This window comes from Erythrolamprus reginae, chromosome 2 (assembly GCF_031021105.1).
Source record: "Erythrolamprus reginae isolate rEryReg1 chromosome 2, rEryReg1.hap1, whole genome shotgun sequence".
Lineage (NCBI taxonomy): Eukaryota > Metazoa > Chordata > Lepidosauria > Squamata > Dipsadidae > Erythrolamprus > Erythrolamprus reginae.
The window spans coordinates 19966234-19982918 of NC_091951.1; the positions used below are offsets into that span (position 1 = coordinate 19966234).

Consider the following 16685-nt stretch of genomic DNA (forward strand, 5'->3'; position numbering starts at 1 on the left):
CCAGACAGGTGAGCTGCATTCCAGAATTGGTTTATATTAACTGTTATGCTTTAATTTTTGGTTGCAAGCCACCTTGAGTCCCTAGGGAGATGGGCTGCATACAAATTGAATACTGTACAGTAAATCAGTGTTTCCCAACCTTGGCAACTTGGAGATCTGGACTTCAACTCCCAGAATTCCCCAGCCAGCATTCGCTGGCTGGAGAATTCTGAAAGTTGAAGTCCAGATCTCTTCAAGTTGCCAAGGTTGGGAAACACTGCAGTAAATAGATAGGTAAATAAATAAATAAATGTCTCCCGTGGTCCTTCTTTTCGCCAGAGTATTGAACAACTATGTTTTAGCCTCCAGTCCTCCTTGGGCCGAAAGAACGCAGCAGGTCAGGCCGGGTTCAAAGGCACCAAGCTGCCTCTTTCGACCCTGCGATTTCCGCGTGGCCTCCCATCCCTCCCCGGACTTCTCCTCGGAAAGGGCGGAGCTGCCACGAAGCCGGCGGCAGCGACGGCCGGGCGAAGCCTCCTCCTCCTCCCTCGTCGCCGCTCCGCCCTCCGGCCCCCGCAGGAACAAAAGAGGCGGAGGCCGCAGGACAAGTCCGCCACCGGCCAGAAGCGGCGACGGCTGAAGAAGCAGCGGGCTGCGGCTACGGCGAGGCCTCTTCCCTCCCTCTCTCTTTCCTGCCCCTCCCCTCCGCGGCCGGAGAGTCCCGCGGCCTCGAGGCGTTTCCGGTACGGGGGTCGCGCGGCGGGAGCGTCACGTGACCGCGCGCGCGGGCGGGGAGGTGGGCCATGGCCGTTGGTCGGCTCCGCGCGGGGGAGGGGGAGGAGGGAAGGGGGAGGTGGCGGCGGCGGGAGTCCTCGCCTCGCTTCTCCTCAGGGCGTGACGGGAAGCCAGGTGTGGGGCCGCTTCCATTCCTCGGGCGGAGGGGGCTTCCCCGAAGCCCCGACGCTGCTGTCAAGGGGTGGGACTTGGGGGGGGGGAGACCCGCGATGACCGCCTTCGCTCCGACTCTCTCGGGACAAAGACGGGTGTGTGTGTGTTTGTGTAGGGTGCGTGTGTGATGCTGGCCCGACCTGCCTAAGGGTCTTTGGCTGGCGGCCTTTTCCCGACGCTCCCACTGAGGTACTGCTCCATCCAGTCCTCGGTTTACGACCGTTCATTCACTGCCCTTTTCGAGTTAACATTGAAAAAATGGGCTAATGAGCTGCTGTTATATGCAGTCCTTAGCTTATGAGTGTTCATTTATTGACCATACCAAGCTAGCATTATAAAAAGGAACCTATGGGCTGCTGCATGCAGTCCTGGGCTTAAGGGCATTCATTTACTGACCCTTCCAAGTTAGCACTGAAAAAAAGCGATTTTTGAAGCTGCTTCATGTAACCCTCGGGTTCTGACCATTCATTTACTGACCTATCTGAGTTAACATTGAAAAAAGGGACTAATGAGCAGCTGCTATACACAATCCTCAGTTTGCGACTGTTCATTTGTTAACCCTTCCAAGCTAGCATTGAAAAGAAGGGACCTATGGGCTGCTGCATGCAATCCTCTGCTTCTGACCATTCATTTACTGAACCTTCCAAATTAATATTGAAAAAAGGGACTAATGAGCTGCTGCTACATGCAGTCTACAGCTTGAAACTCTTCATTTGCTGACTCTTCCAAGTTAACATTGAAAAAACCTGAATGCAAGCTGAGGAGTGCATGGAGCAGTTTATTTATTTATTAATTAAATTTGTATGCCGCCCCTCTCCGCAGACTCTTTTTTTCAATGTTAATTTGTAAGTGTCAACTCCCAGAATTCCTCCTCCAGTCATGCTAGCTCAGAAATGTGAGGTGACATCCACAAGTCTTAAACATGCCAAGTTTGAAGATCCTCCCCCCCCCTTAGCCCAGGGGTCTTCAGACTTGACAGCTTTAAGTCTAGTGAACTTCAACTCCCAGAATTTATTTATTTATTTATTAGATTTGTATGCCTCCCCTCTCCGTAGACTCGGGGCAGCTAACAACAATAATAAAACAGCATATGACAAATCTAATATTAAAATAACTAAAAAAAACCTTATTAAAAATCAAACATACACACAAACATACCATGCATAAATTGTATAGGCCTGGGGGGAAAGGAATATCTCAATTCCCCCATGCCTGATGACAGAGGTGGGTTTTAAGGAGCTTACGAAAGGTAAGGGGGGGGGCAATTCTGATCTCTGGGGGGAGCTGGTTGCAGAGGGTCAGGGCCGCCACAGAGTAGGCTCTTCCCCTGGGTCCCACCAAACGACATTATTTAGTCGACGGGACCCGGAGAAGGCCAACTCTGTGGGACCTAACCGGTCGCTGGGATTTGTGCGGCAGAAGGCGATCCCGGAGATATTATGGTCCGATACCATGAAGGGCTTTATAGGTCATAACCTCCGGCAGTCACACTAAATGGGGTAATTAGAAGGCAAAAACAAACCAATTTTTGCAAAAACTGGGCCATTTATTGCCTGTTTTTTCCTGCAAAAATTGGGTGGGCAAAAAGTCTGGGAAGCCTGCAGAGAGCTCTTGGGTGCTGGGGGATGGCAAAAATGCCCCCATTTTTGTGAAAAATTGGGTGTTTTTCACCCACAAAAACAGGCATTTTTGCCATCCTCCAACACCCAAGAGCTCTCTGAAGGCAGGAGGGCAGGTTTGGGACAGCAAAAAATGGCTCTATTTGGTGTATAAGATACACTGACATTTCCACCCTCTTAGGGGGCAAAAAGGTCCGTCATATTCCAGAAATAAATAAATAAAAGCATCAGTACATACATGTAACTTTAAACAATTCATTGAGTGACCATTTGAAGTTACAACAGCACAGGAAAAAGTGACCCCTGGACAATTTTTCACAATGAATATTGCCGCATCCCCACAGTCATGTGATTTACATTCAAGATACTTGACAGTGGACTTGCATTCATGATGGTTGCAATGTCCCCGGGCTCATGCAATCATTCTTTTTACAACTTTCCAATGAGCAAAAAGATTCACTTAACGACCGTGTCCCTAAGTTCACAGCCACAGTGATTCACTTTAACAAATTTGGCCGAGCAAAATTATAAATGGGGCAAAATGGCCTAAACAAATTTCTCACTTAGCAACGTATAATTTTGGGCTTAATTTTGGTCGTAAGGTGAGGACTACTTGGATATTTGTTCTTTGCTTTTGCAGAGGCGATTTGATTGAAGACTCCTGCCTCAGTTGTGCAACGATTTGACCCAGAACTTTTTCAGTCAAGGGTGAGTCTTTTTTTGGACCCATGTAGAGAGACCCACAAAAGTAGCCATTGAAGGGTATGATTGAAAAGCTTTTTAGAATAGAATAGAATAGAATAAAATGCTTTATTGGCCAAGTGTGATTGGACACACAAGGAATTCGCATTTGGTGCATATGCTCTCAGTGTACATAAAAGAAAAGATACATTTGTCAAGAATCATGAGGTACAACACTTAATGATTGTCATGGGGTCAAATATGCAATTAGGAAACTATTAATATTAATCGTAAGGATACAAGCAACAAGTTACAGTCATATAGTCACAAGTGGGAAGAGATAGGTGATAGAAACAATGAGACGACTAATAGTAATGCAGCCTTAGTGAATAGTTTGACAGTGGTGAGTTTTAAGTTAAGTTTTAAGTTTTTTGAATTTTTAAAGTGTCCCAGCCCTCTGAATTCAATATTAATAAAAATCGTAAGGATACAAGCAACAAGTTATAGTCATACAATAAGTGGGAGGATATGGGTGAAAGGAATGATGAGAAAAAACTAGTAGTAATAGTAGTGCAGACTTAGTAAATAGTTGCATTATTGAGGGAATTATTAGCAGCAAATATATAAAACTTATTTTTAAAAGAAATTCCTTTTTCTTCCTTCACATCTTTAAAAAAAGTAGTATCTGAATAGAAAATGGCAGGAATATTTCCTGTTACTGTTAAAAATCTTTTTAGGCCTTATATGTATAATGTGGTCTGAAAGTCTTAATTCTGAATTTGGAAGGATACTGTCAGCTGAGAAAGCAATGAACGAGCCAAGAGCTGCTGGGACAGATCGGGAGCCAAAAAGAACAGAAAAAAACCCCAGTCCAATTCACCGCCAGCATAAGAAGGAACGGCTGGGATGGGGAGCATCCCAAAATTGCCGAAGGGAAACCTGCCACGAGATGCAGGAGCGTTGGGAAGCCCAGCTCCAGCAGTTCCTGAAATCTCTGCAGCCCATTTTAACAGGGCGGGGAAGCTCTGGGGTGTCCGAGGCTTCTCCTTGGGAGGACACCAAGGAGTTTCTGGCCTCCTTTGAGCAAGTGGCCAAGGCTTGCCGATGGCCTCGGGACCAGTGGGCGGCCCACCTCCTGCCGGCCCTGAGCGGAGAAGCGGAAGAGGCCTTCCGAGGTCTGGAAGCCAGAGACCGGGAGAACTATGAGAAAGTCAAGGCCGCCATCTTGCGAGCGGAAGCCCTGAGAACGGAGAGGCAGCGGCAGCACTTCCGGCAGTTCTGCTGCCAGGCGGTAGAGGATCCCCGGAGGATCCACAGCCAACTCCAGGACCTTTGCCGCCAGTGGCTGAAGCCGGAGAGACGCACCAAGGAGCAGATCCTGGAGCAACTGATCCTGGAGCAGTTCCTGGCCAGCCTGCCACCGGAGCTCCGGAGTTGGATCCAAGCCAGGCGGCCCGAGTCGTGTTCCCAGGCGGTGGCCCTGGTGGAGGACTTCCTGAGGAGTCAACAGGAGGCCAAAACCAGGTCATCTCAGGTGAGTTTCACTATCCAGATCCTCAAGTTCGTTTATTTAGCCTTTGTGATGAATGATTAAGGTGCTGAACAGGAGATTCCTGTCTTAGGCACAAAAGCCAGCTGGGTGATTTTTGGGCCAGTTGCTCTGTCAGCCCTTTTCACTTTACAATGATGCTTTTGTGGAGAAAATAGGAGGGAGGAGTTGTAGGTAAATTCGCCACCTTGACTTACTAGTAAAGTAACAAAATTGGGATAAGAATAGAATGGGATAGGACAGAACGGAATAGAATTCTTTATTGGCCAAGTGTGATTAGACACACAAGGAATTTGTCCTGGTGAATATGTTCCCAATGTACATAAAAGGTACATTTGTCAAGAATCAACTAAAATGTTTTGAACCACTCCAAATCTCCGGAGAGGGGCGGCATACAATTATTATTATTATTATTATTATTATTATTATTATTATTATTATTATTATTATTATTATTATTATGTCAGTACAACACAGCAAACAAGATCACTATGCTGGATTTCGTATTTCACCACCAGTCGGGCGCTTCCCAAGCACCTAGGACTGCGTGATGTAGTGGTGAATTATGTTTGCCGATCCCAGGAAAGCGGCCTTTTGCAATTGACAGATGGAGATTTTGTCAATTCCGATGGCTTTCAAATGTCTGCTGAGATCCTTTGGCACTGCGCCTAGTGTGCCAAGTACCACTGGGACCTCTTTCACGGGCTTATGCCAGAGTCGTTGCAGCTCGATTTTTAGATCTTCGTATTTCACTAATTTCTCTAGCTGCTTCTCCTCAATTCTGCTGTCTCCTGGGATTGTGATGTCCATGATCCATACTTTCTTTTTCTCCACGATCACAACGTCTGGTGTGTTATGCTTCAGAATTCGGTCAGTCTGAAGTCTGAAGTCCCACAGTACTTTTTCGGGCTTATGATCCCACCAGTTCTTTGTAAAATTATTATTATTGTTGTTATTGTTGTTATTATTATTATTATTATTATTATTATTATTATTATTATTATTATTATAAAAGCAACATGAAAAACAAGGTCAAAATTTACATGTGAAAAGTAACAAATCAGAGTTGAAAAATTCAGAAGGTTCCAAGGCTAACAAGGCAGGGGGAGTGCTCTTAAGCCACCAACCATTCCCAGGATTGTGTAACATTTTATACAAACGCCCCACACCCCATGCTAATACATGCTAAAAGTCTAAACACTTCTCCAGAATACCAAAAATGGGGTCTGGTCTGGTTTCTTCTCTGAAGCTTAGATGTCCCAGATCTCAGCAGTATAGTGTAGGACTGACATTTTATGAGACTTCCCAACTGTGTTCCCCTTGTAGCTGGGTCAGCCTTGCGCAACAGCATTCTTCGTCTGGTCCAGAGAGTCCTGATCCTGCTGAGCCTTGGCAAAGCTTTAAAACTTATTTATTTATTATTTAATTCACCTTGTATGCCACCCAACTCCTGAGGGACTTAATTCTTTTTAACATTGCCTCGGGCTAAGAGGCAGTGATTTTTTCCCCCATTTAAATGATTCATATGGTTCACCATCTAACAGCAGTGACTCCAGGGTGTGTGCACAAGGATTAAAACCAACCACAAGAAAAGTCAACAATCCACATTGTCTGAGGTCAAAGAAATCATTCCAATTATAGAAAAATAACACCCCGAAACAATTAACTAGCAGAGTTTGCTCCGTGGCCCCAACACCGGCGGCAAGTGGGAACAGACTGGTCCTTCAAAGCCTACTTGCAGGGCCATCTGATCAGTGTTTCTCAACCTTGACAGCTTTAAGACATGTGGACTTCAACTCCCAGAAATGCTGCCAAGGCCAAATGGGGAAGTCTGGTAGTTGAAGTCCAATGACTTAAAGTTCCCAAGTTAGGGGGGGTGGGGGGTGTACTGACTGTACAGTAGAGAGACGCTGTTTCACTAAGCAGTGAAGGGATGTCATTCCTTCAGTTCTATATTAGTTTTTCCGGGTTTTTTATACCGGAATAAAGAGGCTGTCTTTTCCCAATTAGGTGGATTGCATAGATCCGTAGTGGCGAACCAAAGGCACGGGTGTCACAGGTGGCACGTGGAGCCATATCTGAGTGCATGTGAAGTGTTGCCCGATGTCAGCTCCAGCACATATGTTCGCGCTGGCCAGCTGATTTTCGGCCTTCTGGAGGGTGGGGGGAGGTCATTTTCGCCTTCTCCAGGCTTTAGGGAAGCCTCCTGAAGCCTAGGTGTTCTGTCGAGCTCTCTGGCAGAATCCTCCCAAAAATGCACAGATACAATTTCAGACACACACACGTTTGAAAATTCAAAACAATGTTCTTTATAATGAAAATGCAAATAAACGAAGCACTCTTTTTGTATAGCAAAGAGCACTTGTCTCCAAACAAACTGGTAATTTGTACAAGTCCCTTATCAGTTCTGAGATACTTAGCTTGCAGCTGTGAGGCAATTCACAGTCCTTCTTCTTTCACAAAGTGAAACACACTTTGCTCTGGTTTAGTTTCAAAGCGGGGGAAAATCAGCACACACAAAAAGTCAAAGTCAGCAAGGCAGGCACGAAACACAACGATGAGATAATCCTCCACAATGGCCAAACCCACAGGCTGCTATTTATAGCAGCCTCACTAATTACCACAGCCCCACCCAACCACAGGTGGCCTCATTTTCTTTGATGATAATCTCTCAGTTGTTGCTGCCTATGCATCGCTCTCCGCATGCGTGGCTGTATCATTAACTCTTGTTCTGAATCCAAGGAAGAGCTAGATAATTGATCTCCTTCTGAGCTGTCTGCCACACTCTCCTCCTCCCTGTCACTCATGTCTTCTTGGTCAGAGGAGCCTTCATCAGCAGATTCCACCGGGAGCAAAACAGGTCTGCAGCATGTGGATGTCTCCCCCACATCCATAGTCCTTGGGGCAGGAGCAGGGCCAGAGCTAACCACAACACTAGGGAAGGCGAAAAGCAGCATAACGGGCCTATTGAAAGTTCAGAAACCAATGTCCCGTGTTTTTCGCTTCCCATAGGCTCTTGACACTTCAGTGAGGTCTGTGTGCCTGCAGGGGAGGGGAGGGCAGGGGAGTTTGTGCATACATGCATGGGGGGAGGGCATTACATTGCGGGTGTGGGCACCTGCGCCCTTTTGGCACCCAAGCCAAAAAAAGGTTTGCCAATCACTGGCATAGGTGGTCAAGTGGTGGGTTCCTACCAGTGCTCTAGAGGGCGGAATTCTGGTAGGAGCCCGTTTTTGCCGGTCTGTCGCGCGGTGCCATCTTTTTAAAAAATAAATTGGGCTTTTTTGCTTCCTGCGTATGCACAGAAGCAAAATCTTATGAGGGAATACTTGCGCACGTGACATTTAGGTGATTTTTTGCTTCTGCGCATGAACGCGAGGGGGCGCGCATGTGGGCGCCCAAATTGCCAGGATGTGCGCACAGCCCATCGGTATGTGGGTAAGAGGAACTCGACGCTGGGCTAGTCCTTGGCTTACGACCTCAATTGAGCCCAAAATGGTTAAATGGATTGCTACAATTGTTAAATTAGTAATCCGGTTGTTCAGTAGATCACATGACCCCAGGACACTGCACTCATCATAAATATGAATCCACTGCCAAGCATCAAATTTTAATCACATGACTGTGAAGATGCTGTAACAGTTGTTCAGTTTGAAAAACTGTAACAAGTCACTTTTTCAGTGCCATTGTGACTTTAAACAGTCACTAAAGGAACTATTTGCAATTTTAAGACTTGGTGTATTCTTTGATTTTTCTTTCCAGTATTTTTTTTAATGTTTTGCTACTTTTAAAAAATCCCAACATACAAATAGCTGAAATTACTGTGCCATTTGATGCACCAAGCAAACTAATAATGAAGAAGTAAAGATATCGTGTTCTTTTATACATTTCCCCAATTTATGATGAATGGAAGCCACTAATGCAGTGGTTCTCAACCTTTTTAACCCGGGACCCCTTAACACAGTTCCTCATGTTGTGGTGACCCCCAACCATAAGTTGAGCCCCAATTCTTCCAACAGAGCTTGTGGCTGATTTGCATGGAGGTCAGAGGGACGCCCCCACTGTAAACGCCTGATTAGTCGGATTGTAAAAAATATGTTCCAAGGGGCCAAAATAGAAGCTTTAGTTCCTAACACCATGGGGAATTTGTCTTTTCTTGTGGTCTTAGGTGACCCCTGGGAAACAGCCATTCGACCCCCAAAGGGGTCCCGACCCCCAGATTGAGAGCCACTGCACTACTGCCATTTCTTCCCAAGTAGCGTATAATAATGACCTTTGTTAAATATATTCCTAGCAGCCGTTTTTTATATTATAAGCCTTCAATATTCTCCTCTCTGGATGTTTTCAGTGTACCAGATGCTTTGAGGGAATGTGTTGACTTAACCTCTGTAGTGTGGGTTAAGGCTGTCCCTTTGAATTTTGAGCAGAGTTAGTGGGTCCAAATGGCTAGGTGTAGCTTTTGTCAGTTGTAAAAATGGTTTGTTGAACAGGTCTAATTCACTGGTTCAAACAACCTGATACAATTATTATTATTATTATTATTATTATTATTATTATTATTATTTATTGGATTTGTATGCCGCCCCTCTCCGCAGACTCGGGGCGACTAACAACAATGATAAAAAACAGCATGTAGAAATCCAATTAATAAAACAACTAAAAACCCTTAAAATAAAACCAAACATACACACAAACATACCATGCATAACTTGTAATGGCCCAGGGGGAAGGAATATCTTAACTCCCCCATGCCTGGCAGCATAAATGAGTCTTGAGTAGTTTACGAAAGACAGGGAGGGTGGGGGCAGTTCTAATCTCCGGGGGGAGTTGGTTCCAGAGGGTCGGGGCCGCCACAGAGAAGGCTCTTCCCCTGGGTCCCGCCAAATGACATTGTTTAGTCGATGGGACCCGGAGAAGGCCAACTCTGTGGGACCTTATCGGTCGCTGGGATTCGTGCAGTAGCAGGCGGTTCCGGAGGTAATCTGGTGCCAATTAATGTTCCAAAGCGCAGTGGCGGAGATCTTTTACCCTAAAGCACATTTTCAGTTCTTACTGGTATTATGTATAACTCCAGGCCAAGGGCAATCATTTTTATTTATTTATTAAATTTATGCACAGAGATGAGGTGAGTGTGCTGCAGATCACAGGAAACATTTTTCTAAGAAATGTGCTAATGCCTGGGTTGGCCTTTCTATTGAGTTTCGCTAACTGATCTGGGAAGAGCCTCGAGAGAACAAACAACTTCTGGGGGCTCTCTCTCTTTTTGGTAAACAAAAAATCAGAATACCCGCCAAGCTTCTTTTTCCCATTTTGAGATTATATTTCCCTGCTTCAGGGACGCTTAAAAGAAAAACCTGTGGATTTCCTACCAGTAGTTGCAGAGAAAGAGCCTCTGAATGCCACGAAAGGACCCGTCTACGGTGAAACTGATCCAAATGTGGAGGCCAATTTTCTGGGTAAGAATTCATGGAACATTTTTTTTAAATTCTATATTTCCTTCTTTGGGGTTTCTTTGGTTTGGCTTGGCTTGGCTGTGTAGTGGGAGGCAAGACTCCTTCAATCTCATTAGCCTTGTGGAGGAGATAATTTGGGAAACATAGCTTGATGGTCAAGGATCAGGAAAGCTATCCCTGTTCTGACCTATTTTATTATTATTATTATTATTATTATTATTATTATTATTATTATTATTTAGATTTGTATGCCGCCCCTCTCCGTAGACCAGGACCTAGGCTTCCTGATAAATCATAAAGCACAAATGTAGTCCCCCAAAACCCCTCTCTTTATTTCAACAGCTGTGCATTATGTTCATTCACAGCCATAATAAATCCCAAACAGTTTCAATTAGTCCAAGAGAAGTCTGCCACAGTCTTTCCGGAGAAGACTGATAAGCACCCACCATCTTGACACGCTGCCAAAGACCTACCGTATTTCTTAGAGTATAAGACACACCAGAGTATAAGACGCACGTTAGTTTTTGGGGAGGATAAAGGCTGCCTGCAGGTCTTCATCTGGCTAGCATCCTTAGTCTAGTCAGCTTCAGCACATTATTTTATCCCCTGGTTAGGGCTGGAAAAAAACCCTTCTTTGGAGAGAATAGCAATGAAAACAAGCCTGCAAAGACTTAACAAAAGACAAAACAAACCTTGTTTCCGAGGGAGTAGCAATGGAAAAGTCTACAACCCCGTAAAAGAGCCTGGAAGATTGTTAGCATCTCATTAGGGTAAAAAAAAGCTTAGCAAAATCAACGTTGGGAGTATAAGACACACCCAAATTTTCAGCCTCTTTTAGGGGGGAAAAAGTGCATCTTACACTCCAAAAAATATGGTAATTGGCAAGGAGCTCTGCAAGGCCAAACAGAACACAGAGTCAGAGGTTGCTGAGTTACACCGACCAGAATTGAACCAAGCTGCTTCCTGCAACCAGCACATCCGTTTGCTCCGCTTATATAGCGTATGGGAGGGACCAGTCATCTCCAAGCTAACTCCCAACTGAGTTTTGGAAGAACCATATGCTATCCTTGCCCCTGTATAAAACCTGTATCTCTGGGTGAAGGAGATGGGCGGTGTCTGACAAATACAGGTCGTCCTCGACTTACAACTGTTCATCTAGTGACTGTTCGAACTTACAACAAACTTATGACTTATGACCATTTTTCACGCTTATGACCATTGCAGCCTCCCCTTGCGTGATCCATATTTGGAGGCTTGACAACTGACTCGCATTTATGACAGTTGCAGTGTCCCAGAGTCATGTGATCCTGTTTTGCAGCCTTCTGACAAGCAAAGTCAATAGGGAAGCCAGATTCACTTAACAACTGAACAACTGCAGTGATTCACTTAACCAATGTGGCAAGGAATGTCCCAAAAATGGGGCAAAAGTCACTTTACAAATTTCGCACATAAATGTTGGGCTCAATTGTGGTCGTAAGTCTAGAACTACCTGTAAACACAAAATCTGAGCCTGCCTTTATGATCCCAAATCTTTGTGATCATCATCTTTCTCAACAGGGCCCAGCAGAGACTTATTTACGAAATGCCGCCTTAGAAATAGGAGAGAGAGAATTTTTCAATTTTGAAATTCCGTATTGAAATCTTATCCGTTCTTTCCAGGCAATGGACCGAAATACCCAAGTCTCCCTCCTTTGCCATTTCCTGAAGGAGAAGAAGTGGGCCAGACAGGTAGCAAAGAGGTATGTTTAGGGTGTACATGAATGGCTCACAAGGGTTGAGGATGATGTTCGTCCATCTGCCGCACGAATCCCAGCGACCGGTTAGGTCCCACAGAGTTGGCCTTCTCCGGGTCCCGTCGACTAAACAATGTCATTTGGCGGGACTCAGGAGAAGAGCCTTCTCTGTGGCGGCCCCGACCCTCTGGAACAAGCTCCCCCCAGATATCAGAGTTGCCCCCATCCTCCTTGCCTTTCCTAAGCTCCTTAAAACCCACCTCTGTCGTCAGGCATGGGGGAATTGAAATTTTCCCTTCCCCCTAGGCTTATAGAATTTATACATGGTATGATTGTTTGTATGATTGGTCTCTTAAATTGAGGGTTTTTAGATTATTTTTTAATATTAGATTTGTTACATTGTCTTCTTTATTGTTGTTAGCCGCACCGAGTCTTCGGAGAGGGGCGGCATACAAATCTAATAATAAATAAATAAATAAATAAATAAATCATGTTCAAAGAGGACCTTGTTGTTTAATAGAATAGAATTTTATTGGCCAAGGGTGAATGGATACACAAGGAATTAATCTTGGTTGTGGGCTGTCTACGATGTGTCCCCAGGTGGCTGGTGAGGCCTATACGGGCACGAAATGTTCTGGCACATGTTGGGCAGACATGTGTGGGCACCATGTTGCAGCATGTGCAGCTCTGGCTTTGCGGAGTGCTCGCTTCTCCTGTTCTTCCCTCAGATGTCTGGCAGCCTTGGTGGATCAGCATGTACACCATGTTGATAGATCTTGTGCACCAGGGTTTCCCAGAAGGCGGTCTCGGTCTCCAGGGACTTGAAGGAGGCTTTCAACATGTCTTTGTAGCTCTTCCTTTGCCCCCTTTGTCCTTGAAACAGATCACCATAGAAAAGCTGTTTCTTTGTTTGTTTGTTTGTTTATTGATTTATTGATTGATTGATTTATCTATCTATCTGTCTGTCTCTCTCTATCTCTCTCTATCTATCTATCTATCTATCTCTCTCTCTATCTATCATCTATCTATCTATCTATCTATCTATCTATCTATCTATCTATCTATCTAATCTATTAGATTTGTATGCCGCCCCTCTCCGGAGACTCGGAGGGGCTCACAACAACAGAACGATACAAATCCAGTAGTTTAAAAAAATTTAAAACCCTTAATATAAAAAACAATCATACAGTCCATACATAAAGCGGAAACAGCCCAGGGAAATCAATTTCCCCATGCCTGATGACAGAAGTGGGTTTTGAGGAGTTTGCGAAAGGCAAGGAGGGTGGGGGCAGTCCTAATCTCGGGGGGGGGGGAGTTGATTCCAGAGGGTCGGGGCCACCACAGAGAAGGCGCTTCCCCTGGGTCCCGCCAGACGACATTGTTTCGTCGAAGGGACCCGGAGAAGGCCAATTCTGTGGGACCTAACCAGTCGCTGGGATTCGTGCGGCAGAAGGCGGTCCTGGAGATATTCTGGTCCGATGCCATGAAGGGGATGCAATGGTCTGGCATCCTTGCAACATGGCCTGCCCAGTGTGTCTGGGCTTTCATCAGCAGAGTGTAAACTGATAGCAGGCCTGGTCTGGAGTGGATTTCAGTGTTTGGCCTACATTTTCTTGCCACCGGATCCTCAGAATTCTACGGAGGCAGGTCCTGTGGAAGCGGCTGAATTGCCCAGCGTGCCTCCTGTATACAGTCCAAGTCTCACTGGCATGCATGAGGATAGGTAGCACTACTGCTCGGTAGACTCTGAGCCTTGTAGCAAGGCTTATTCCACAGCGATCTCACACTTTGGTCAGTAGCCTGCCAAATGCAGAGCTTGCCTTGGCGACCTCAATGTCACTTGTCACTGTACCAGGAGAGGTGCTTGCAGCTTTTGTCCCTTCACTGGGATAGTGGATTACTACTTAAAGAGAAGCAATACCAGTTTGTAAGATCCAGTCTGGGTCCGTCACCAGGACCAGAGGTTTCTTCTTCTGAGCTTTCAGACTCGTACTGGAGCCCATCCTCTGGGAACTTCTCTCTCCTTTGGGCTATTTTATGAGTCGTATTCATGTAGTGCCTTCCTATTGCTTAATTGGTGTGTTGATGGACAGTGATTGGCTGTTGTTTCCTTAATGTCTAGGGAGATTCTCAGTCATCCAAGGTCACAGTTGTCCCAAAGGTGGTTTTTTCCAAGAGGCAACTGGACTTTCTAGTTTTTCTTTGAAGACGTTTCCCTTTTCGTCCAAGAAACATCTTCAGCTCTGACTGGATATTGAAGAATGGAAGGACATATATGCACCTTGCAGACAGCTGGTCTTTTGCATCCTTTTAGTGAGTCCTTATAGTCACCTGGAGGTTTATCTGAGGGGTCACCTGAGTGGTGCAAATGGAAGATCACATTATATGCAAATGGGTGTGGAATTTTTCAACAGTTCCAAGAAGACTCCACACCTATTTGCACTGTTGTTTCCTTATGCTGTGAGCTCCTCAGCTTCTAAGTACCCGATTAGCTGGTTATAATCAGCAATCCTGTTGATTGACGAAGGGCCCACTTCCCAGGCTTTCCTTGGCTATTTTTGTACCTGCTCGGCCAACAATCTCAGTAGCTGCGAAATTGAATACACGTCCCTATTCGTTGAATTTGTGAGGCTACTAGTGAATTTGATTGCTCACTTGTGTTCCTACAGTCTGATGGTTAGCTTCCTCCCTGTCCATCCTACATAGTCCCAGAGGCAATCCATGAAGGGGATCTGGTAGATTACATTAGAATGTCTCCTACCTTTTATTTATTTATTTTGTCCAATACATAATATACATTGAAGAGAATAGATATGTAATAATATAAATAAAGAAAAGAATAGAAGAAAAGATATAAAAGTATAGGTGAACATATTTGAAAGGAAGAAAAGATAAATGAGATGAGGAGAGACAATTGGACAGGGGACGGAAGGCACACTGGTGCACTTATGCACGCCCCTTACTGACCTCTAAGGAACCTGGAGAGGTCAATCGTGGATAGTCTAAGGGAAAAATGTTGGGGGTTAGGGGTTGACACTACTGAGTCAGGTAATGTGTTCCAGGCTTCGACAACTCGGTTGCTGAAGTCATATTTTTTACAGTCAAGTTTGGAGCGGTTAATATTAAGTTTGAATCTCTTGCGTGCTCTTGTGTTGTTGTGGTTGAAGCTGAAGTAGTCATTGACAGGTAGAACGTTGCAGCATATGATCTTGTGGGCAATACTTAGATAGTGTTTTAGGCAACGTTCGACCTTCAAGCGATCTTTGAAATACACGATTGTCCTCATATGGCAGTCTCTGCGAGGCAAGGTGTTTTAAGGAAACCTGCGGATTTGCTTTTAACACCCTTTCTTCTGTGAAATCCGATAGGAAAAGAGTTATTGGTTTTGTTTGGAGGTCGATAGACCTCGAGGAAAAGTAAAACTATTCCCACAAAATTTACTGATGGGGTAAATTTTGGTCTCTTTCTCTTCGTAGGGATGCAAAGATCCTCAGGAACCCAGCGGATCTTTGCAGATTGTGAAGCAGAACGTGACCCAGCCAGGCCAACAGACTATGTTGTGGCAAGTCCTGCAGGAGGAGGATGACGCAAATATGGATATTTTGGGTGAGGAAATTGCCGTCTTGGCTCCATAAACACGAGTTTTATCCAAGCTGCTATCTTTAGAATGGAAAGAGTTAATTGAAATGTGGAGTGTGTTTTCTAGTGGGAACATTGAAACTGTTGAGATCGAAAGCAAAGGCCCTGATGAGACTAAACTAATCTCTTACAGAAGGGGGTCTCAAACTCAAGACCACCGGGCTGGATCTGGGCCACGGGGCCAGCCTGGTAACAGCAAAGGACCCACCCACCGTGTCTCTGCCACAAAAAATGGAGCTCCCTGCACACACACACAAACCCACCCACGAGCTCTGTTTTCAGTGGCAGGGGGCTAACCAAACAACCTGAAAGACAAAAACAAAGGAGAAATGTTTCCCCTTTTCATTTGACCCGGCTATAAAAGACAGGAAAGGAAAAAAAAAGAAAGGCAAAGTAAAATAAGGAAAGATGGGAAGAGAGCAAGGAAGGAAAAATAAGCAATAACAATACTTAGACTTATATACCGCTACACAGTGCTTTGCAGCCCTCTAAGCGGATGTTTTGCTTTTTAATAAGGGTTTTTTAGTTACTTTAATATTAGATTTGTCATATATTGTTTTATTATTGTTGTGAGCCGCCCTGAGTCTACGGAGAGGGGCGGCATACAAATCTAATAAATAAATAAATATAAATAAATAAATAGGCGGTTTACAGAGTCAGCATATTGCCCCCAACAATCGTGAGTCCTCATTTTACCCACCTCGGAAGGATGGAAGGCTGAGTCAACCTTGAAAGTGGGGAAAGGGAGAAGGAAGGAGAAGGAAGAAGGAAGGGGAAAAAAGGGAAGGAAGGAAGGGATATTATAATTTTAGCTTTAATTATTAGATTTGTTTTGTATATTGTTTTTCTATTACTGCTGTGAGCCGCCCCGAGTCTACGGAGAGGGGCAGCATACAAAATAAATAGATAGATGGGTGGGTGGGTGTGTAGGTAGGTAGATAGATCGATAGGTAGATATATAGATAGATGATAGATAGATGGATGGATGGATGGATGGATGGATGGATGGATGGATGGAGGGAGGGAGGGAGGGAGGGAGACCCCCCACCACAAGAGTTATGTCAAGCTGGCCATGGCCATCCCC

The 16685-nt window shown here is 45.0% G+C and overlaps 1 protein-coding gene across 1 annotated transcript in view; it reads left to right on the forward strand.

Moving 5' to 3' along the window:
• The first annotated feature begins 460 nt into the window (after positions 1-460).
• LOC139159227 (uncharacterized) overlaps positions 461-16685 on the forward strand; it is a 50698-nt gene continuing 34473 nt past the window's right edge. The window contains exons 1-6 of the mRNA XM_070736574.1: positions 461-722; positions 3187-3254; positions 4014-4761; positions 10112-10232; positions 11889-11968; positions 15439-15568. Of these exons, the coding sequence (XP_070592675.1) occupies positions 4036-4761; positions 10112-10232; positions 11889-11968; positions 15439-15568 (1057 nt within the window). The 5' untranslated portion in view covers positions 461-722; positions 3187-3254; positions 4014-4035. The remainder of the gene's footprint in view (positions 723-3186; positions 3255-4013; positions 4762-10111; positions 10233-11888; positions 11969-15438; positions 15569-16685) is intronic.